This window comes from Scardinius erythrophthalmus (genome assembly GCF_964197995.2).
Source record: "Scardinius erythrophthalmus genome assembly, chromosome: 1".
Taxonomy (NCBI): domain Eukaryota; kingdom Metazoa; phylum Chordata; class Actinopteri; order Cypriniformes; family Leuciscidae; genus Scardinius; species Scardinius erythrophthalmus.
The window spans coordinates 63,676,626-63,700,194 of NC_138221.1; the positions used below are offsets into that span (position 1 = coordinate 63,676,626).

A 23,569-nucleotide genomic window follows, 5' to 3' on the forward strand; every position below is an offset into this window, starting at 1 on the left:
GGTGAATCATCCCAACCTAGAAATGATGAAACCCTGTTATCAGAGGAACAACAGCCTTCACATCCACACACACTCATTCACCAATACAAATATATCTCATGACATTTAAATGAGACTAACAATATTCCCACAACCAGTAGCCCAAATATTAAAGGGTTAGTTCACCCAAAAAATGCAAATTCTGTTATCATGTCGTACCAAACCCAACACTGTCATTTATCTTCAAAACACAAAGATATTATAAAGGAAATCTGAGATTTCGGTCCGTCCGTTTAAAGTTTGTTCACCCAAAACTGATGCGGTCACACTTTATATGTGTTTTTCACTTCTATGTACTTCTATGAAAAATAAGTTCAATGTACTCATTGTGTTCGTATTGTATTGCAAAACACTTTTGCTGCTAGTTGTTACGGTTAGCAGGGAAGAGGCGAGAATCTACTCAATAATTTATTAAATATACACATAAAGAAAATCCAAACAGGGAAGATTAAGACAATAATCCAAACAGGGGAAGATGATAATAATTCAAACAGGAAACAAAAACACAACAGTTTTACAAACACTCATGTAAAGCCAACAACCGAAAAAACACAACTGAAACACATGGGTATTTATACACTGGATAACAAGGAACAGGTGTGTGTAATGAATTACCACGGGGACAAACAAGGGTAACTTTAGAAACAGAGGCAAACTGGAACAAACTACAGGAAGTGAACAATGGAGACAGAAAATACACTTCAAAATAAAAGTCCTAGAACACAGAACACAAGGGAAATCGTGACACTGTTGAGGGGGATACGGGTACGTTTAAGGACTGGTTTAGTGCTATGGGAAGGTTTAAGGGTCAACAGTGTAGTTATAGATTATAGAAATGTGGGTACATGTGGGTATTGTAAAAATATAAATTGTATGTAAAAACATGTATGTACACAATAAGTTCATTGTATCAAATGATTACATTTTTGTACATAATAGTTAAAGACACCCAATATAAAGTGGGACCTTTGACACTTTAAAATATTCGGAAAGAGATCGTGAAATAAATCAATATGAATGGAGTGGTTAAATCAAAGTCTGAAGAGACACAATTGTTTTATTTACATATATTTTATTTACTACGACACCTACTTTATATAGCAGTATCCTGTGCTTTTTATTCACAGAAATATTTTTCTTTTTATTGGAAATTTTCGGTAACATGCTTGGATTAATGACGGAAGTAAGCAGTTTCCCAGGAAAACCGTCCTGACAACTCAAAACTATTTATAATAAAACCATTATTAAAAACTTACCGTAGTGATTCAGGGTAAATCAAAATGACCGTTTGGAAAATTAATTTTTGATATGATTGTTAAACTTTGTTCATTCGTTCCAAACAAAAGAGTTGCACATTGTAGCTTTATGCGCCACATTCATAAAGTTGCTCAATCAGACAACCAAAGTAAAAACATTTACACATTTATTTGTAACAATGTACAGAAAGCTTGCATGTAATTTACAGAAAGCCAGTAGTTTATCAGAAAAAGATCAGCACTCATCCAGGCATTTGTTGGTTTAATGTGAACCTCTGTTCGGGAACTGGTAATCCCGCAGAGCTAAAGTCTCTCCAGCTGGATGAAGATGCTATCTGGAAACGGTGGAGTCTGTGTGTGACTGGTTGGAGGAGGTGGTGGCGGCGCTGAGCAGAGAGAAACCGCTGTGACTCGACTCCAGACTGCTCATGGAGCCTCTGATGGAAACACACACACACACACACACACACACACACACACACCTTTAAACACACCATTTGGCTTTCCAGATGATAGTTTACCATGATTCATATTTGTATGCTAAGCACTTTGCAATATGTAAACATCCAGACCTGAAATCAGAGGACTGCAGCACTTCTGTGAAATACATGACTTTGCATTTGTGTGAGGAGACCTGCAGAGAGGCCAGAACATCATCGACACGCGGCCGACTGGATGAAGTGCATGTTGGAGTGCTGTAAAGACGCCACTGCAGGATGTAGAATCCAGGCCAGCGCGTCACATGAGAGCCCTGATGAGAAACCAAAGAAGAGAATGAGAGTTTGTCTGGTTTGAGTCGTCCATGTTGTTGACCGGTTTGGAGAGATTCCCTCACCTGTACGCTCTCTCCCTCTCTGCAGGTGAGGGCCGTCTCCACCATGCTGTAGTCTTGTCCCAGCATCCACGATCGGTCGATGAGCTGGACGTTGTTTCCGCCGGGACAGGCGAGGTTGTGCGCGCTCAGGCCGTCTCTTTTAGCTGGCTGAGGGACTCTTCTGGAGTGATAGATGTTGAAGATCACGTCGCCTTTACACACGTCAAAGTCCCACGTGATGACGGACGATACGTCTGTGATCTCTATCAGCACCTGAAGATGAACAAAGGGGTTTATCTTTATTTCATAATGCATAACACACACAGTGCTGCGCACCATTCAGAATTCAACCGGGAATCTGGAATTTGAATTGCAGGAAAACATTCAAATCAGAATTTACATAAGAAAGTAAAAGTAAAATTTTTGAAGAAAGTCAGTAACCAAACAGTTGGACCCCATTGACTTCCATAGTATATTTTTTTTCCTACTATGGAAGTCAATGGGGTCCAACAACTGTTTGGTTATACCGAAATTTTTCAAGATATATATTTTGATGTGTTCAGCAGAAGAAAGAAATTCATACAGGTTTGAAACTATTCATTTAAAAGAAAATTCAGCATTTTTAAAAAATATTTTTTAGTATAAACAAACACCTCATGAAATTGTCTATTCCTATTCAAATTCACACTCATGAATTAAAAGGGAGCCAACTCTGAAGTTTATGGTAACACAATAATACACTATAAGATGCAAATATGTACAGATCTGCACTTTAAACAGAACTAGACTAACAGTATTTGACTTCACGCTGCATGTCTTCTTATAACCAACAGATGGCAGCACTTATTAACACACTGAATATGAAAGTGAACGTTGTCCAGCTTAAGTAACCAGTAAAAGCTGTGTATTGTTGAGTGTTGTGAGTGTATGAGCTGTACCTCATGTGGAGATCCCTTCAACACACTCGCGCTCTTGTAGATAGATTCATTCCACAGTTTAACCTCCTCGTTCTCCAGATCCTCGGCCGTACGGTACAGAGACTTGGGAACCAGACCTCCCTCAGGAACATCACACTGAATTAAACATGAGAAGATTAGATTAGAGTGATGTTTTTGATCATTTCTGTCTGAATAAATACTGTACACTGTCCAGCTACATGTGTCCTGTAGTAGTGAATGACATCTCTTGGTTTTCTGTGGCAAGTCAAGTTAAGGTCAGCAAATCAAAAATAAAATTCTGATTAAAATGGCAAAGTGTTTCATGTATGTTGATATCAGACATATCATATCACATGATCGGAATGATCCCATGTCTTGATGCTGTTACATTATTTTACCTTCACATTCCAGGAGAGAAACACATGACATTGTTGCTATTGATGTGTTTTATATTCTCTTGTGAAAAAGAAGTGTGTCTAATTGTATTTAATGTGCACTTGTAGTCAACTGTACTTGTAGATTATATATTATTAATGAATTAAAAGACCACTTACTGTAAGTGCACTTAAACAGAGACACTATGTTTCTTAACACACAAGTACGCTTTTAAAAACTGCACTTTGTAATAAAGTCAAATTAAAAGTTTTACTTTAATGTACATTTCAAATGCTTTGAAGTGGATTTTAATTTGAACTGTAATGTGTTCATGTTACATTAAAACTAAATATAAATGTACTAAATAGCAGCTTCACCATTACAAATGAGTCATTTCAAATATAGTTTAATACATGACATACATTACTAGTTTCAATAGAAATGTCATTGTATTTTTAGTGTACCATAAAAGCCTGTCATTCAGCAGTAACTTCATATTTCAAAGACAATAGAAGTAATAATGAAGTTACATATGAATGTACTTAAATCATACTTAAGTGGGTCAAAAAAACACTCTAAAGTTCAACTAATTGCATGTAATATTCATGTTAAACTATAATTCAATTTTCATTTAATTGTAATTAACATGCAATTAAGTGTCCGAAAACTTTACATTCATTTGCATGCAAGTATATTCTTATAAAGTATATTATTTCCATTATAAATATTCTTCTGCTAAAGTATGCTGAAATGTACAACTGTTTTACAATGCCTGTTGAAGTGCCTTAGAGGAGCGTCTGTTTGGCACAAACCACTGTATCATTTTATGATAAATATGCACACAAAGACCAATATTCAAATATAATTATGCAAATTAATATCTGGGAATGAGTTGTTGGCCTAGGGAAGGTGCGTGACATGTCCTATCACTTCTAAACAGAGTTCCAGCTTAATGATCCCGCATGCATCTACATATAGGCCTATCTCTGCTTTCCTGAAGAGCTTCAGTTTAATCTAACCAGACCAGATGAGAAGCACATGACCACATCTCAACGGCAGCGCTATCATCAGATTTGCTCTCTACAACATGAGTAATATCAGACCCTAACTCTCTTAGTAAAGGCTCTTATCATCTCAAGGCTAGATTACTGCAATACTCTGGTGACCAGCTTTGTGAACTCCATCAACCCTCTACATGTACTAAAGAATACAGCAGCACGTCAGGTTTTCAGACGTTAACACAGGACCAATGTCCTGCAGTTTAGCTCCAACACTTATCAAACACACCTGAACCATCTTATCAAGGACAGCAGGATAACTAGAAACTTCCAAGCAGGCGTTCTGGAGTTACACTCTGCAGGACAGTGTCCTCCAGGACTGATGCCTTGTCCACACTGACACGCTTTCGTTTGAAAACGCATCTTTTCTCTGCGTTTCAGCCTTCCGTCCACACTGAGACGCCATTTTTATAAATGATGAGTTTACACGGGTAAACACGTCAGATCTCACCGCCTGTAGTTCTGAAGACTCACCAGAGAGTCTCCTCCTAAGAAGTCAGGGATGAAGTCTCTGTTGATGTAGTCCACCAGTCCTCCAGGCCCCTGGTAGTCATTCCCAGCGTAGATGAGAAACTTCTTCCGTGTGTTTTCATCGATGAATGGACTCACCTGAGAGCAGAACAAAAACATGACATTTACAGAAGCCCAGAAATTAAGTAAGGCCAAATGAGTGAAACAACACCGCGCTAACATGACATTTAACTGAGATGGGTCAGTGTGTGGAGACATTTACAACATTAAATGAAGATTGAGTAGGTGCTCATCTCAGTCTTTCCTAATATTTTAACTATTTGTTAACATTCTTTTTATGTTCATAGTGTGTCATAATGTGAAATCCTGAGTGTGTGTGTGTTTACCAAAGTCCAGAGCACAGGAAACACTCTGGGTGCTCTGATTATGAGGAGACGGCCCAGTGTTTCAGGATAGTTGGCTCCTACAACTTCTATCATCCTCAGCAAGGCTTTGATGGCCGGTCTCCACAGATGCCTCATATTTAACCCCTCAAGATCCACCAGACATGTCCAACAACTACAGCACAAGAGCACACACTTATTTAGGGTGGAGGCACCATGTACAGTAACACACACAATGTGTATGGACACTAGTTTTGAGAACCAATAACTGATTTTTATTCATAATCGGTTCCATTTAAAAAATAATTATTTTAATTATTTTATTAATTAAAATACTGGAACTGGCTGGTTTTCTTGATGTTCGGTTCTAAGTGGAGTTGGAATTGGAACCAAATCCAGAACAATCAAATTCCTTTTGATTCCTATTTATTATGGCCAGTTTTGAGTAAGTTACTCTAAAAATGTAATTAATTACTAGCTACTAATTTAATCTTCAACCGTGTAATTAGATGACAGTACTAATTACTCTCTCTATAAAGTATTGCATTACTTATTACTTTCTAAGTAATTAATTTCTAAAGTAACCAGTTGAACAATACAAGAATAGACATGAAACTGCTCTTTTAATTCTTTCAAATAAATAATATAAAATTGCATCAATTATTCCTGAACTGACCAAAGTGTTTAAAGGGAGAATGATACATTAAAAACATTGATTTTAGCATTAGACGTTAAATTCACTATAGCTTTATATAGAATTGTTATGTTGTCTATACAGTATTTAATGCAATGACATCTGAAGTAACTATTAAATTACAGAAAAATCCCGTACTTTACTATTTCAAGGGGAAAATAATTCAATTACAGTAATTAATTACTTAGTAATGCATTACACCCAACACTGATTATGGCCACTATATAGAGATTAATACAGTACATGATCTGTTTGGTAACGCATGAATAAATGAAGTACCTGATTGGTTTTCCAAATATTTTGGTTTTCTCTTGACAGTGTCTGAGACCTTCCTCGTTGATAGACAGCACCTAAACGTTGGGTCAAAGGTCACGGGGGTCAGTGAATGTGGTCATTTTATTTAACTGAATTTGAATCCCTGGTGTAGCCAAGTCATTTTTCTATTGCTAACACCAAAATTGATTTGTTTTTTTTTCGTCTCTGACTTGCTCACTGTGGGATTAAAGCATTATGAGTTTTTTTCTAGAAGCTCCCTTTTAAGAAAAGGGTTATATGACCAAATTATTTACCAAAATATGTGACTTTCAACCACAGTACGGAACGATATAGCGCTTCTGTATGAAATCAGAGATGTTACAAATTGAAATTAAAGCCATAACCTAAATTTCTCAAACATTCTCAACACATCAGACTCTGTGAACACCTGCTATTTTTCACTTAAGACAACCAAATCATACAGTACATCTTCATTGATGCTTTTAAAGAATTTTTACTCTACAGAAACAAAACCACAATATTTCAATCTGCTAATTACCTTTAAATGCTCAGTCGTTTGCCCGAGCATCAGACTTTGACAAGCAGGGTTGTTTCACTTGTGACAAATCTTCAATAACACTTTTTGAGAATTGCGTACTCTCGTTTAGAAACAAAACCGACCAATGTTTTAATATCTAAATTGCTTTGAATGCTCAGACGTGTGTCACTGCTGCACTAACATATGAGCTAGAGTAGACAACACTATAAATACAATACCGATAGATCTAAATCTTCTTGCTCTGTGGAAAAGCACTCAGGCATTATTAACACAACAGCATGACTGTAAAGCTGCTTTGGAATGATGTGTATTGTGAAAAGCACTAAATTTGATCTGACATTTCGATTTGTCATTTCATACTGTTTGTATTCGTCTAACTCTTACATGTCTCAGAAGAGTCTCTTCTCCCAGCGTCCGCACTAAACCTTTGGTGTCCATTTGTCCAAGTCGAAGGATATAGAGAGGACGTCCATCTACATAATACACACAGAGAAGCAACATTACCACATTAACTTCTGCTTGTTTGATATTAATACAGCCTTTGGAAAACACTCGCTCAGACCAATTCCTCTGTTCGATCCGTATCAAGCTCTCGCTTCAACCGGTCTTTATTTCAAAGGCTGCTCGTGAGTCCGGCACAGGACTAACACACATCCAGGATTGAGAGGGGAAATGCCTCTCCATTAGTTCTGTGGCAGATAATCAGGCTTTAAATGACAAGTAGTAAAGTGAAAGTAAATGTGATGGACCTTTGTCATGGTGATGCCAGCCTCCGGTGTAATAGTCCTGCAGGAGCTGCGGACACTGCCACGTGTCTAACAGGAAGTCGATCTGATGCTGCTTCCTCCACGTGAGCGTCTGACACAAAGCCTCTTTAGCCTTTTCCAGATTAAAGTCTCGTGAGCGCAGGAAACGCAGCACGTGCTCGTCTTTAGGGATCTGATGGGATTCATATAAATATGGATTTAATTCAAATAAAATCCCACATCTGGCTGGAAATTCAGGTTTTTGAAAGAAGTCTCTTCTGCTCACCAAGCCTGCATTTATTTGATCAAAGATACAGTAATATTGTGAAATATTATTACAATTTGAAATAACTGTTTTATAATGTGATGTATGTTAAAATGTAACATATTTCTGTGATTAAAGCTGAATTTTCAGCATCATTACTCCAGTGTCACATGATCCTTTCAGGAATCACTATAATATGATGATTTGATGATCAAGAAACATTATCAATGATGAAAACAGTTGTGCTGCTTCATATTCTTATATATAAAAGTAACGGTTTTCATTACATACAGGTTTTGTTAAAACAATCACTTCATAACTTATTTTTGTTCAGTAAATATACTGTTATTAAAATTTGTTCATTTTAAAAATACAGAAAAAAAAAAAACTAAAAAAGTAAAGATTATGAAAGATCCCATGCATAAAAGCTAAACAGTAGTATATTTTATTATATGATTTTATTAAAGTCCCCCTGTGGTGAAAATCAAGCTTTTAATGTTGTTTATATGTCTATCTGGTGCTTTTAATATGCTTTATGACAAATCATGTGCAAATTCATAAGTCGACACCATTGCTGAGTATTTTTTCCTTAAAACTGCAGTGAACCAAAGACCGTCTCAAAAACACGCTTTGAAATCGCTGGTGTTTCTGACGTCGCAAACTAACTTGTAACCAATCAGATCAACGTGTGATCATCAACCAAGATCTCTGAGCTGAGTGAGTGAGTGGAGGCGGGTCTCATTTGCATATTCATAGAACCACATATTACATTCAAGCTATTTTAAGGCATGAATAATTTTTTGTCCAAGTAAAAAAAACATTTGAATATGTCATTTTGGTGATCAAAGATGAGTTTTAAGGGATAAACCTATTGACTACAGGGGGACTTTAACAGAATAATTGACCTTAACCATCTAAATCTAACCATGTCATGTGAACAAATAGAAAAGTCAGCCATGTCAGCCAAGTATTAGCCCAACAGCACGGGACTTTTTACCCCAAATAACATACTTTTACATTTTCTTAAATTCAAAACTGTTGATTTAATGATTGTTGATTGTTGATTTTGTTTTTTTAAATATATTTGGTAATTATATTGATTTTCATTTGCTACCTAAATCGATTACATTTTTACAAACATTAAACATTAGATCAAATTAGCGCATAATCAACTTTGCTTTGCTTCCCGCCATCGTGTCAAGGATCAACCAAATTTCCACATGCATAGTGAAACCAGGGTGTTTAGAAAGGAGTTTGTGTGGCATCTAGTGGTTTAGAGTACAGAAATAAAATCAATGAACCTTTATCCCCGCTGTCCCCGACTAGTACTTTATCCTGAACATTGCACTCACCTTTCCTTTGTGTGTTTCCTGCAGCCACTGTCGAAGGCGAATGAGGCAGCTCTCCTGGAAAGGAGTCAGCTGTCCCAGATAGCGTGAGATGTAGTCTGCATCTAACTTGTTGTCTGCAAACAACACACAACCATCAGACAGCTGAGAAAAGTGTTGGAGATCATTGACTCTTTTCACTTGTAGGCGAATCGTCTACGAATATACAGTATATCGGCCTCTCTATCTTTGATAGATCATTTGAACATGTTCCTCCCATCATTTGAAATCAATAGTGAGTTAATCACTCAGTGCGGTGTGTGTGAGGACTACTGTTTGAGACGTGCACAGAGATGCCAATGTAGAGAGCTTCAAATAAGTCAATATAAATAAGACAAGCTAACTGGAACGCTCTCTTAAAGTTATGACAAACCTTCTTCCAGTAACATTAACAGAATGGGAAAACGTTTAACACTTTATTTCAATGGTCCACTTTAGACATAACTACAAGTAACTTTGCAACTACATGTCAACTAACTGCCATTAGAGTATTAGTAGACTTAATATCTGCTAACACTTTATTTTGATGCTCCTCCACAGATTTTCTACTGACTATAAGTAACTTTGCAACTATATGTCAACTTACTTTAACCCTACCAGTCTACTAAAATACTCTAATGAGAGTTAACTGACATGTAGTTGCAAAGTTATATATTAGAATATATATTGTTATAAGTGAGGTTTGTTTCTTTCAGGGTGGAGTTAGGACGCTGCCTTTGAAAGTACAGAATCTGCTCAAGTGGGAAGTAGACAACAAGGCAGCTCACTAGAATTTGGACATGTTGATCCTCGTTATCATTCCATACCTCCTGCATTATTATATTTATGAGCACACGCTCGCGGGCTGAAGTATGATTCATCTCACCATCCGGAGAGCCTGGCAGGACGTCTGTGGAGCTGGGATGAGCTCTACTGTTGCATGCTGGGATAGCTCTGGCTAAGCTGACAGGCGGTTGGTGAGGCGGGATGGTGGCGGGAGGAGGGACCCAGCGGGGCATGTGGGTAATGCCCTCCTCCTCCAGTTGTTTGAGGTGAAATTCAATAATCTCTTTTCCCTGTAGAGAGAAAGAGACAAATAGAGAGTGACACAAGAGTTTAGTCAAATGAAACAAGTAAACATTGGCTTTAGGTACACAGACGTATGGAAAACACACTCTTACACGCAAGCCAGCCACAACCAGGACATTACAAGAAAACAGATCCTGATGATAAGACATTAAAGGAATCTAAAAGTAGGAAGGAGATTCTTGAAAATAAGGAAGGAGATTCTTGAAAATAAAGCAGTAAGAAACAGTCATTATCACTGTCTGAGTCTAGATGAAGTAAACATTTATTTTGTGAAATATATTAAAAAAGCGCAAAAAAACCCCGTTAAAAAACTACTGTCAAGATTTACAAAAGACACGCAGTGAAAAATTAGCTCTGAAAAGGTGTGGAGACAGGGTTATTTTTGCGGCATTACATTTGTAGGAGTTTCCCTTTCAGACGCAAAATTTATAGGAGGAAAGTATTTCAATGAATCATGCAAGGTGATTTACTAAGTCAATTTACTGGTATTTGCGCCTTTATTTTCCACCCAAAAATAAACATGTCTTAAACCAGACACTAATTTGCTCTGCTCTAGGTAGATTGTGTTGGTCTTTAAGGCTACATTACATTAAAGGGTTAGTTCACCCAAAAATGAAAATTCTGTCAGTAATTACTCACCCTCATGTTGTTTCAACCCCGTAAGACTTTCGTTCATCTTCGGATCACAAATTAAGATATTTTTGATGAAATCTGAGAGCTGGATCACTCCTCCTGCAGGCTTATGGACACCTTAACTTGCTGGCCCAGAAAATGTATTAAAGACATTGTTAATATAGTCTCCAGTGGCTCAGTCTTAAGTTTATAAAGCGACGAGAATACTTTTTGTGCGCAAAAACAAACAAAAATAACGACTCTATTCCACTTTTCATTTCTTTCTCTCTGGACCTCGAGTTTTTTTTACGTAGTGTAATAGTGTAGCGCGTCTGTGTTTCACGTCACCACGTATCACACATGACCAGAGTCGCCCAATAGTGAGCATACGTGGTGACGTGAAACACAGATGCGCTACGCTTAAACACTACGTGAAAAGACTCGAGGCCCAGAGAGAAGGAAATGAAAAGTGGAATAAAGTCGTTATTTTTGTTTGTTTTTGCGCACAAAAAGTATTCTCGTCGCTTTATAAACTTAAGATTGAGCCACTGGAGTCACTTGGACTATATTAACAATGTCTTTAATACATTTTCTGGGCCAGCAAGTTAAGGTGTCCAAAAGCCTGCAGGAGGAGTGATCCAGCTCTCAGATTTCATCAAAAATATCTTCATTTGTGTTCCGAAGATAAACGAAAGTCTTACGGGGTTGGAACAACATGAGGGTGAGTAATTACTGACAGAATTTTCATTTTTGGGTGAACTAACCCTTTAAGGCTACATTACTCCAGATACATTTGAAAACGGCCTTTTCATTTAAAAACGTTCTCCGTCTAGATTAGCATTTACAGGCGTTTCTGACGTTTCAGTGTTCACCTTTTCGAAAACGCCTGAAAACACTAAATTCACCTTACAACGCATACGTAAAACCTCACAAAAGCTCACTGAGATGATACAGACGGAAAATAAATAATGAAAGTTAACGTGCAATACGCAAATTTTATTTAGCAAAATATCTCAGCATTCACTGATGCGTCCAGGTCGCTCTCAGTCACCATTAAATGTTTGGTCTAAATCGCGACTGCTCTCATGTTTTGCCGCAGGACAGCAAATGTGAGGGAATTCTGTCAACTTTGCAGGACTGTGACATGAAGAGTGTGTAAAGTAACATATTTTAGCAACAATGTGAAAGTGAATAGCACATAACAGGCACAATACCATTATAGACATGAATATCTATTGGTACGTCACATGACTAAACTTACGTCATCGTTTTTAAATACCTCTGTTTTGACGGTCCACACTACAACACGAAATTGATCCACTTTGGACAGTGTTTTTATTAATAAAAACGGCGTCTCAGTGTGGACGTAAGGCCGTAACGCAGAGAAAAAGATGCGTTTTCAAACGAAAGCGTATCAGTGTGGACAAGGCCTAAGGAAACGATCCAGCTGCTTCTGTGTTCAATATACTTCAGTAGATCATGCGCATAACTTTACAATCGTGATTTTTTGGGAATTGTGCTCTCACGCTAATCTCCCTTAATCTCCCTAGTAAATCTGACCCTTAATATTTACTTGTTCTAGTTTTCCAGATAATCTTCTTTTGTGCAGATCCCTTTAATGAGATTGGGGGGGGGGGGGATTCTCGTTGCTTTTGAATTTGCTCGCAAAACTTTGAGATGGGAAGACCTATATTCCAAAGCTTTTTCGAGGGAACAAAAAGTCTCTCAAAAGGTATGCAATGCAAATGCAACGTTTCTAGAACATTTGGAAATACTGTAGGAAAAACACGATGTAACATGGCAGGCCAGGAGAAAGTTTTGAGGTGTGGACTTCAAAATAAGAGTCTTTGTGACCAGAGATATGTATTTAGGTATAGATATAGGTTTGAATTTGGCCTGTCACATGTCCTGATCCATCCATCCAACCAATCAACGCACACACACCTTTTTAATACTGGCGGCGTATTGCTTCATTGCGATCTTCTCCGCGGTGCTCTCGAAGCCGAAGAAGGATTTGATGTCCATGCTGGCGGACTGCTCAAAACAGGTCCAGTCTTCATTCTCCGGGTGAACCTGAGGAGGGATCGTTCAATCATCAGGATAAAGCAGCTAACACAAAAACACGTGTCCTTAAATAAGAGGGAAACGGCAGGGAGAGAGCAGCGCAGACCGTGTAGCAGCAGTGCTCGTAGACGTTGACTCTGCTGGAGAAGGACTCGTTGTACGCCTCTATGTGCAGAGTTCTCTCTCTTCGGTCCAAAGAGTTCTTCTGGATGAAATACAAGTAGTCCACTCCTGCTATCTGTACACACAGCCATGCGTCATAATCATAATCAAGGCACCGGCTATTATGAAGTTTTAAAGGCTAAATGAAATACACACAAAATGAAGGAAGAGTTTACCTAAACAAGTAATATATTGTTTATTTCATTTATTTTCCCACATGTTGTGCCAAACCTGTGATACACCAATGACGAATTTTTGAAGAATCTTCAAGCATTTATTCATTTATTTATTTATTGCATACAGCAACATCTCATTTTTTGTTGTTGTGGTTTCATTTTTCTTTTTTTTTATAGCATCAAATAAAGGTTTTTTAAATAATTTTACTATAGTCATTTCTCTTTTAGGATCATCAATTAACTGTGCCAATTAACTTTACATACAGTAATCGCAGGGAACAGCTTCTCGTATTATTTTAATGTTCAAATGTTAGTCAAATGAATGCTCACAGTGTCAGAGTTTGTCACAGTTTATGACATTTTGGATTCTAAAAGATGAAATACCCTCTTTAGAAGCCGAGGAGCCTCGACGTCCACGGTACACCGGCGTTCAGTCACTTGTGTCGCCCCGTCTTCACTATGACACTCACTGATGATGTCGCTGGTCACAAACATGGGTATCAGCGGACAGTTTGGGAATCTTTTGTCATAGGCCTATGAGAGAGAAAAAGATGAAACCAATGTAAGAGTTGGAGGGAAACACTCATTACGAGAGAGAAGCAGAAGCAGGGAGACAGTTTATGCGCACAATGCAATTTTAATAAAACTACGGTTCTCTTCAGCTCAGCTAATGTGTACAAATGACCCCCATTTAGATTATATATGTTCCTGAAAATTTGACACTTGTCTTGTGATGTGTTATTGTTTTATTTTCAGTTGACTTAGTGGCTCATATGACCAGTTTAGCAAGTACAGTGTGTCACATGAAGTCTTAAGTCAACGATACCTATAAACTACAGGTACGCCTGTCAATATTTACTCCCTAATCTCTCGCTTTTTAAGGTTCTCACTTTAAAAAGTCGCAGGAGTACTGTGTTAGAGGAACCAGTGCAACATCGTAATCCTAGTGAAACAGAAACACACTTTAACATACTTTTAAAAAGAGTGCTTATTACGGAAATAATATACTTTAAAAGAATATCCGTACAAATGAGAGATATGAAATGTTTTTGGGATATTTTATTGCATGTTAGTTGCAATTACATGTAAATGTATTATAGTTTACATTTATATTAAATGCAAATATTGCAATGTATATTTATAATTTTTGACTCAGTTTTAAGTACATCATTAGATAATTTCAAAATTACTTTATTGTCTCTGAAATATGGTTAAAGTTCATGCTGAATGTGCTGACAAGCATTTATGGTAAACTAAAATATCTAATGTAATATCTATTGAAAGTTGCATGTTGTTTATTTGAACGTTTTTGTAGTTGTGATGATGTATCTGCAATTTACTACAATTAAAATATAATAACTAAGTGTATTGTGTTATTCACTATTACATTTAAATTGTAATCAAGTGTTTGGTTACACATGTTTTGGTAGTTTGTTGACACAAATCAAAACTCAAAGTAAGTGCAGTTCTTTAAAGCACAACAAAAGATTATTAAAACATCATTATTTGAATTCTCTTTGTTATTTGAAGTCTTTAAGCACACTTATGTAATCTTTTATTTCATTAATATTGTATTGTCTGCAGGTAACATAGTCAGACATATACAAATAGTCTTGCATATTATTGTTAAAAATCCTTATTTTACTAGCATTCTTACTTCCAGAACGCTACTGTTGGGCTCTATTGAGTTTTGAGTCTCTAATGATGCATACAGTATACACTACAGCTCTAAACTGCATCCACGTTAATGCATTAGCCATCAGAGCAGAGATATTTCTGCTGAGCAGGGTTTTCAAGTACATGTTTGTTTTAGTATGTGTACTCTGCTATTCCACTGAAAGTCACGCACGATCCTGCTAAAAATCAAACAATTCTAATATGTACACAATGCATAAAATGTAAATGATCTATAGAGTCTACTGTGAGACATTGTTGTCACATGATCTGGTCATGCTGCATCCAGTTGTCATCATAGTTTAGTTTCGATTTTTTTTTAATTATTATTATTTGGCATTTAATCCATTTTTGCATGAATAATTGTCATGCTGGACTGAAAGGTCATGTCATTTTGATCACTGTAGTAGCTCATATGCATACTGAAAACCTGCAAACCGCAAAGTATGCACTGAGTATGCTGGCCTCTTTAAAATGCTTGACCTTTGTGTCAAATCAATAAAGTGATGATGTCCATGGACGTCATCCATTAAAGCGATTGATCAAACAATGAAATGTTTTCTCTGGACTGAACACAATAACAGCTTTTATGTAAGAGATTAAGCATTGTGTATTAATTTCTACTTTCAGGAACAGTAAGCCTCACTACAGCCGTCCTATAGCTGAAAAATGCCTTTTAAATGCATAGTTAATTCCTGAATTTAAATTGAATTCAGCTAAATTACAATTCTGTATAATTGTATAAAATAACTGTATAAAATTACAATGGTCATTTGAATTTAATAAAGCAGAATAGAACAAAATTCCAAAAAATGTATACAACTAATATGCTTTTAATTATACAATTTCATTTGAACATGAACATTACACACTATGAGAAATTTCCAGAAATATTATATATATTTATATATATATATATATATATATATATATACTCTTGTCGACACAAATCAAACTGTGTTGAACTAATGAAAGCGGTCAGCCCGCTCTGTTTCAATTTGGTTTTAAAATAATTGCGTTTAACAGAACTACATTAATCTACATTAAAACTACATTGCACATGATGATGAACAGAAAATCCCACCAATCAGAGAGTAGCAACAACAAAACGTGCCAAAAGAGCTCTTTAAGCTCCGCCCAATCCCATGACACACTGCGAATGACGTAACCCTATACTCTCAAAATACTTGTATATATTGCAATAAACTTAAAATATATTTTTATATACTGTATATAATCAACATTTTAAATAAGTAGTTTTATATTTTTCAATCATTTTTAATCCGATTATGCAGTTTATGGGATGGTAGTTTTTTCCCCTGCACTAAAATCTTGAACCTTTATATTTTTTTCTCATTTTCAAATACTTTTTTTTGCCTCAAATCAATATTTTTTATGTTATTATTTACCTTGCAGAAGGTTGATTTGGTTCTTTGCTTATAATGCTTTAAAAAAAAAAAGGAGACTGATTCGAAAAATACTTCCGGAACCACTCTCCCTTTGGAGTGCCATCGGCAAAGCATGCTGGGAAATAAACATCCCAGCTGTTTCAGTTATCGGGGTATCTGCACATTTTTTAAAGTAAAATTTAAGACTTTTTAAGACCTTTTTAAGACCCGAAGAAAGTTTTGTTGGTAATAATTAGATATTTTACTGGTTGTGTTTTTGTGCTTGGTGCCATGGCTGGTTTAGGCCTGTTGTTGACCGCTGACTGACAAAGATATTCATATTTTTCATACTCTATGCAGTGTTCAGTTCACAGCAGTGACAGAAATTAAAATGTTTTATTAAGGGGTAATATTTGCCAACTTAAATTGATTTCCAGGGGCATTTTCACCTATTTATTGACATTTGTAGATGTATGCATCACCTTTTATGTCAAATTCTAACATTCAAATTAAATTCTATTAGAATAATTACACAATACCAGTGTTACCAGTCAAATTAAATCATTAAATCAAAATCCATCTTTGCAGTGCAGAGGTGACACAGTGGCGGCATCAGATCTGGCATTAATATATTTACACTGTATTTACAATTAAGCTATGAGATTGTTAAATATGAACTGATTTCTAATTTTAAAATTCTAATTAAAAAGTACTCTAAATATTAAACTAAAGCTGCCAGTAGGTGGCGGCAAGTCACTGTTTTAATCATAGATAATATCATATAATAAAGGCCTTTATTATATGATATCTATGGTTTTAATAAATGAGTTGAGGGAGTCATTCATTCAACCGATTCGTTCAAACGGCTGATTCATTCGGGAAGCAAGTGACTGTTCATTGAATCATTAAATTGATTCATTCAAAACGCGGATTCCAGTCAAAAACTCATCGCTGTCTGTTGCATTGAGACTCTGCTATAGCTTCATTTTGAAATTCTCGTCAGCGAAATAAAGGGAAAACAAACAATAACAATATTGTTTATAAAATGTAACTCACAATGGTAATTTATTGTTAATTTAACTGTTATATAAATAAATAATCACATTTGCAATTGTGCACGGGAAAACGGAAGTCTTGCTGATGTGATATTGTAGGTCTATGAATATGATAACATAATATGAGACAAAAACTCATTTGGGAACATAGCCTACCTATAACTGCACACATCACGCAGTGAAAGCACGAGAGACAAAAGTGATGTCAGCTCACAGTGCCGCTCGTACATTGTTAAAACAACGATTACAATATCATAATAGACAATACACATCGCAAACCACTACACACATAAAGACTGAACTTAGAACTGAACTGGCATTTACCAACTCGCTTCTTCTCTCCTCCTGTTTCGAAATGCGCGAATAACGCGAAATGTCACGTGAACAAGCAAATCCACAAAGAATAATAAATAAAAAAAGTACGCTAATTAGATGGTTCTAATTTAGAAAACATTTAGATATGTTTAAGTCAAACTGCCATCGAAAATTTAAGACCTTTCATAAGTAAAAATAAAACTTTTTAAGACTTTTAAAGGCCTTAAATTTTAAAAATCTAATTTAAGACTTTTTAAGGATCCGCGGACACCCTGGTTATACTCAAGTTCGTGTAAATTAAAAGAAACAGTTCAGTTTACTTAAAATTCAGATCTGTGAACTTGAAAGAAAAAGAAAGTGCTAAATACTCATAAAAGTTAATTTGACTCAACTAATTAGTTTAATTTAAGTTTGTCCAACTCAAACCAATTAATTATTTTGAGTGTTAGGGTTTACGGTGTACTTCCGGAACCAATGCCGCTGAAAAAAACTGTACGGGCACCAACACACTCAGTTCAGTTCAAATTCGCTCAACCCCCGTGATGTGAGCAGTCTTGGAAATCTAGAACAATCCCTATAGTTTCTCCCATACTAACACAATGACATGTTAAAGTGGGTCTTATATTGTTAGCAATGAGCCCGGCACCACTGTAAGTGACATTAACCCCGAGGTTTCTGCCCCAGATGAAGTTTGATTGACAAGAGAGGCAGCAGCGACCCGTGCTGACTAAAGCATGACGTCAAACTGTGCACTCAGCAAATCTGAAAAAGCAATACACAATAATAATGTTGATAAGAGCGAGTGATTAGCGCTTTCGCCTGGGGAAATGATGTCACTGTGGGGGTGAGGAGGATCAATGCGTGTGAACTGTAACCTAATTAACCGGCTGATCAATCGTGCCTTGAGATTACTGACACTGTGCCAGAGTTAATACTGCGGCAGACTCACTCCACACATTCAGACCAGTATTATATGGCATTCATGTGTGAAATAAATTGAAATTATTTTTTTAGTGTAGCTATGAGAAAGAAAGCCATTGAACATTAAAACTCTCCTCCCATAACTGATATGATGGATCCACTTTCCAAACACAAAATGTCAAAAACCTATTGCCTCATCTTTAACGCTTGCTTTGATGTATTATTATTATTTAACAGTAATACATTTTTAAATGTGTCCTAAATGGCTCTTATGGCTCTTTCCCTTGAGAAAAAGAAGTGTGCTTAATTATGTTAAAGGGGTGGTATAATGCCCTTTTCACAAGATTTAAAATAAATCTCTGATGTCCCCAGAGTGTGTATGTGAAGTTTTAGCTCAAAACACTCCACAGATATTTTTATATAGCATGTTAAAATTGTCCATTTTTTAGGGTGAGCAAAAACGCACCGTTTTGTGTCTGTTAAATGCAAATGAGCTGCTGCTCCCGGCACAGGGGGCGGAGCTTCAACAGCTTGCACTCATACAGACATGCACTCAAAATTTCAAAACTTTTAGCATTTTATGTTCAAAACCGGATTCAGACAATGATGGAGAGACTCAAGAAGAAGTGACAACATGTAGAATGCAACAGGACGTTTCTGAATGGTTAGTTGATGAATTTATGTAACGTATGAGTATTTATCCTTTAGTCATTGATTAGCATATTTTGTCTTGATAATCTATAAATCATGTTCAGGGGGCGGGGTTTATGTACATTTTAGGGTTGGCGATGTCACTAACCCGGTGTAGTCCCTACCAGCCGTTTGTTGTAGTCCTTAAAAAGCGATTTCTGTAAAAGCAAATATCTCCCTTTGCTTTGAACTTTGAGCGTTGTAACTTTGCAGATGTTGTTTATGCTCAAACGGCAATATTACACACTAACTAAAGTTAAAAAAGTGAAATCTTAAATCAACCACCCCTTTAAATGTGAACTTGATGTACGTCAAATCTTAAAAGTATTATTTTTCTATAACACCGTACGTGCAGAAAACATATTAATGAAACAAAAGCCAACTAAAGGACACTTAAATACTTTCATGACTGTTTCTTAACACACTCAAGTACACTTTTAAAAAGCAAACTTTGTTATAATGTCTAATAAAAGCTTAATTTACATTGCATTTTAAATCATTGTTTTAATACTATTTTGTCATGCTTTAAAGAAGTGCACTTGTTTTGTGTTGACCAACATACTAAAGCATGTGATTATAATCTGAATAGTGTATTTGATTTTAAATGTACTAAATTGCAACAAATACACTTGAATACATGCCACATTTCAATAAAAATGGAATTAAAGTATATTTTAGTTGACCAAAAATGCTTGTCAGTTCATTCAGCAGTAACTTTTTACCGTATTTCAAAGCCAATGGAAGTGATTATGTAATTACATATAAAGATGCTAAAGTGCACTTCATTTTCAAAAGGTTTCTCAGTTCACGGTAAGTGTTAAATGTCAGTTAATGATTGTGTAAAGGGTGAGATAACATTAAAACCTGCACGAGACAGTCGTAAAAGGATTTAAGCGTGTATGGGAGTGCTGATGTCATCTGCTCTTGTCAGCTTTATCAGGGCAGCTGCTGATGTGGGGAGGGGCAACTATGCGTTTTGGTGGATCGGATCACAAGTGGACGAGGGAGACGCATTCCCGTGTACACCTGTTTTTTAATCCGTCTCTTTTGTCCACTTTCAACCGCTTCAGTCCAGATTTCTTCAAGGGGAGGGTTTATGGGTGGGTAAATATTTGGCCTTTTTCAGATCTTTCAATCTGACAAAATAAGCACATGAAATTTACATATGAACGCGCGTGGAGACGAAGGAAAAACACACAGAGAACATGAGCTTTCGTTTCTGCTCTGACAACCGAATACCAGCCGAACGCTGTGAGTGTGTGTTAGAAATCAGAAATGGTGAGAGAACATTGTGCTTGATACGTTTTTTATCTTCAAACCAAACTTAGGTCTCCAGCCGACAAAGTTTAAACCCCGCCTGTCTAGAGCTCTTCCCATAATGTTCACGCATTAGTTCAGTAGACGGTCTTTTGTGGCTGTTTGAACACATTCGATCACATGAGTGTTTACAGTACGAAAGCACTCCGGTCGAATGCGTTTTCAACTCCCTCTGATCGAAAGCGGACAAGCTCAAAATGTTTTAACCCCGTTTACACCTGTATTTAGCGTCATACACTTGTGATCCGATCGACCACAACGCTTATTAATACCAGGTGTGAACAGGGCTTGAGATCGGCTTACTTCAAAGATCCAGTGTTTGTTTTGCATATGAGGCACCACGAAAGTAGACTAAATCTAAATGTTTTGCCAGTCAGATATTAAACCTCATCTATGAAGTTAAACTGATATTTTCATTGGGCATTCATAGTATGAAGAGGTGAACTAGAATCACTAAACATTAGTTAATAAGCGTTAACAATGTAGAACTTTACTGTGCATTGACTAGCCAGAAAATATTAAAGCAAGAATACACTCGAAACCGTACGTTACTGTAATTTTGACCATTGACATTGGTAAAAAATTTAATATAAAGTGAAAATTTCAATAATTGGGTAATTCTTCTCGCAAGTTCATTAACTATATTTATAGATCAGTTATTGGCGTGTGCTTATCTGCATTTTACAACAGCTTCAAATGTCAGAATTATCTAAATCTAAGCAGTTATATAACAAAAAAAAAGTTAAGATAATATATCCCAGTGAATGGATTTCAACTGGTTTTCAGGATGCATATTTTACACTGAATGAAAAAAATATATATACTATTATTATTATTGAACACTAAGTGGTGATCCCACACAACATTGTTTATTGCAAAAAAAAATCTCTTAAAATATTACAAACAAATGTTAATATTGAAATTTATTATAATTTTTAAATGACTATCACCATGACCTGCACAACGATATACATAATTATGAACATATAAGAGGTATAATAGAGGTATATACATTTAATGTATACAGTAATAGCAGAAGTATGATTTACAATCTTGTTAGTTTGTCTTCTAAATGTTTCTTGAATCTGTAGTTAGTTTAGTAAACATAGTTTAGTATAGTTGGATAGTAGCCTAATCTTTAGATAGTTTCATGGTCTCTGCAGGCAAAACTATTACTGTATATTTTAGAATGGCTGGACTGCGGTATTGAGCGATTAGCCAGGAACGTTTGAAACACTGGTTCAATTCAAACCATGAATGCTATTAAAGCAATAAAACAATAGAAAGCTGTGCTCTGTGAGGATAAAGATTTACCAGCATTTGAGCTGACAGTCTAGTGAACTCTAGAGCAATGCAGCTTTGAGACAGAGGACAGCTGACTAGACAAACTTTGCAAACATTACTCAATAAAATACTGAATACACATAAATTAACAAAGACAAAGCTGGAAACACATACACACAGAGAGAGAGAGACACAGAGACAGAGTAGAAAAAACTAGATGTAAAAGGATTTAGCCTAAGATAGATAGACTTTTAAACAATATGATGAGATATGCTCTCTCATGTGCATGCCATTTCTTAAAAACTCACCGCCATTACTAGCTCAAAGGGGAACTTGTAAACCCTCACAGGGGACTGATATTTCTGCACCATCGCTGCACTTCTAATGGAAAGCCCTTCCTATGGAGAATAATAATAATAATTATAAACCCAATGGTTAAAACCAAATTTATGAATGATCAGAAACACAGAACTGATGTAAAGCATATACTGAAACATTGTTTTTCAATATGTAGAGAGAGAGAGAGAGAGAGAGAGAGAGAGAGAGAGAGAGAGAGAGAGAGAGAGACTTTCACCATGTTTGGTATTAAATTGCTTAGTGTTTGTACAGCAAAGCATAAATTTTAATGTAGTAAACATCTAAGATGCATGGCCTTTGTATGTTGAACAATACAACAACCCCAAGTTCAATCTGAAAAAATAATAATTGTACAACCAACACCCAAAATAGGCATGTGGACACTGTCATTATTCATATTTCATATTCGTTATTGTTGTATCTTTAGCACGGGCAGTTTTGGCGAAACACAAGTGAATCGACATGTAAACAGAGACTTCACTCCAAAGCGATCACACGGTAAAACGTCCAGGACTGCTGTGAAATGAAACTCTTAAACTTTACCTTTGAAGTCTAAGGCGCAGAGAATGCAGTGGAATGGAAGTCTTGATAAAACCTAAAGTGAAAAAGTACGAAGAATCCAGTCTGTGTTTCTTTAGTTGCTCTGCTCCATTTCTCCTGCGGAAGTGAAAGCTGCAATTGTGTCAGATGAGAGGTTGCGTAACCCTCGTCACTCACACAAACTCCGCCTCACACCACTTGTTCAGACACACAGAGGGGAAAAAACACAAGCATTTCACTTTTATTATTTTCATGTGTTATATGTTTATGAGAGTATATAGGAACTATCAAAATAAAACAGTAAATGAATGTTTGTCAGGATCGTTGATGTTCAAAGTACAACTTTGATGATTGCTTGACAAAAGCTTGTCTGAGGTTTTCTGAGCGAGGTGGTTACATAAACTAATGTTAAAAAGCCAAGGGTCTAGAGCCCAAAGAAAGCAAACACTGATCAGCATAATGGTCTTTATCATGTTCAACAAAACATCAACATCTAAACCTCTGTTAATTCTCAATAAGAACTTTTGTATGAAATAAATAGTCTGGATAGGCATAGGTGAAGATGCTGAGATGTTGAGAGAGATATGTAAGTGTTTAATGTTCTGTTACTGCCAGTCATTTAACTGTTTTTCTCTTTTTTTTCCTTCCATGTTATTTTTTATTTTTTTTTACAGTTAAGGTGTTTGATCATAATAATTCAGGAAA

At 36.2% G+C, this 23,569-nt stretch overlaps 1 protein-coding gene across 1 annotated transcript; it reads right to left on the reverse strand.

Annotated features, from left to right (window-relative positions):
• Positions 1 to 434: 434 nt before the first annotated feature.
• sec14l1 (SEC14-like lipid binding 1) lies at positions 435 to 23,060 on the reverse strand. The gene is made up of 16 exons (XM_081352447.1): positions 22,868 to 23,060; positions 22,276 to 22,365; positions 13,708 to 13,857; positions 13,092 to 13,223; positions 12,866 to 12,994; positions 10,107 to 10,296; positions 9,206 to 9,318; positions 7,592 to 7,781; positions 7,227 to 7,315; positions 6,308 to 6,378; positions 5,338 to 5,509; positions 4,955 to 5,089; positions 3,048 to 3,182; positions 2,131 to 2,382; positions 1,868 to 2,046; positions 435 to 1,732 (listed from the first exon to the last, which is right to left on the reverse strand). The coding sequence occupies exons 2-16, from the start codon at positions 22,336 to 22,338 to the stop codon at positions 1,627 to 1,629; spliced, it is 2,106 nt and encodes a 701-aa protein (XP_081208573.1). The 5' UTR covers positions 22,339 to 22,365; positions 22,868 to 23,060; the 3' UTR covers positions 435 to 1,626.
• Between the last annotated feature and the right edge of the window lie 509 nt (positions 23,061 to 23,569).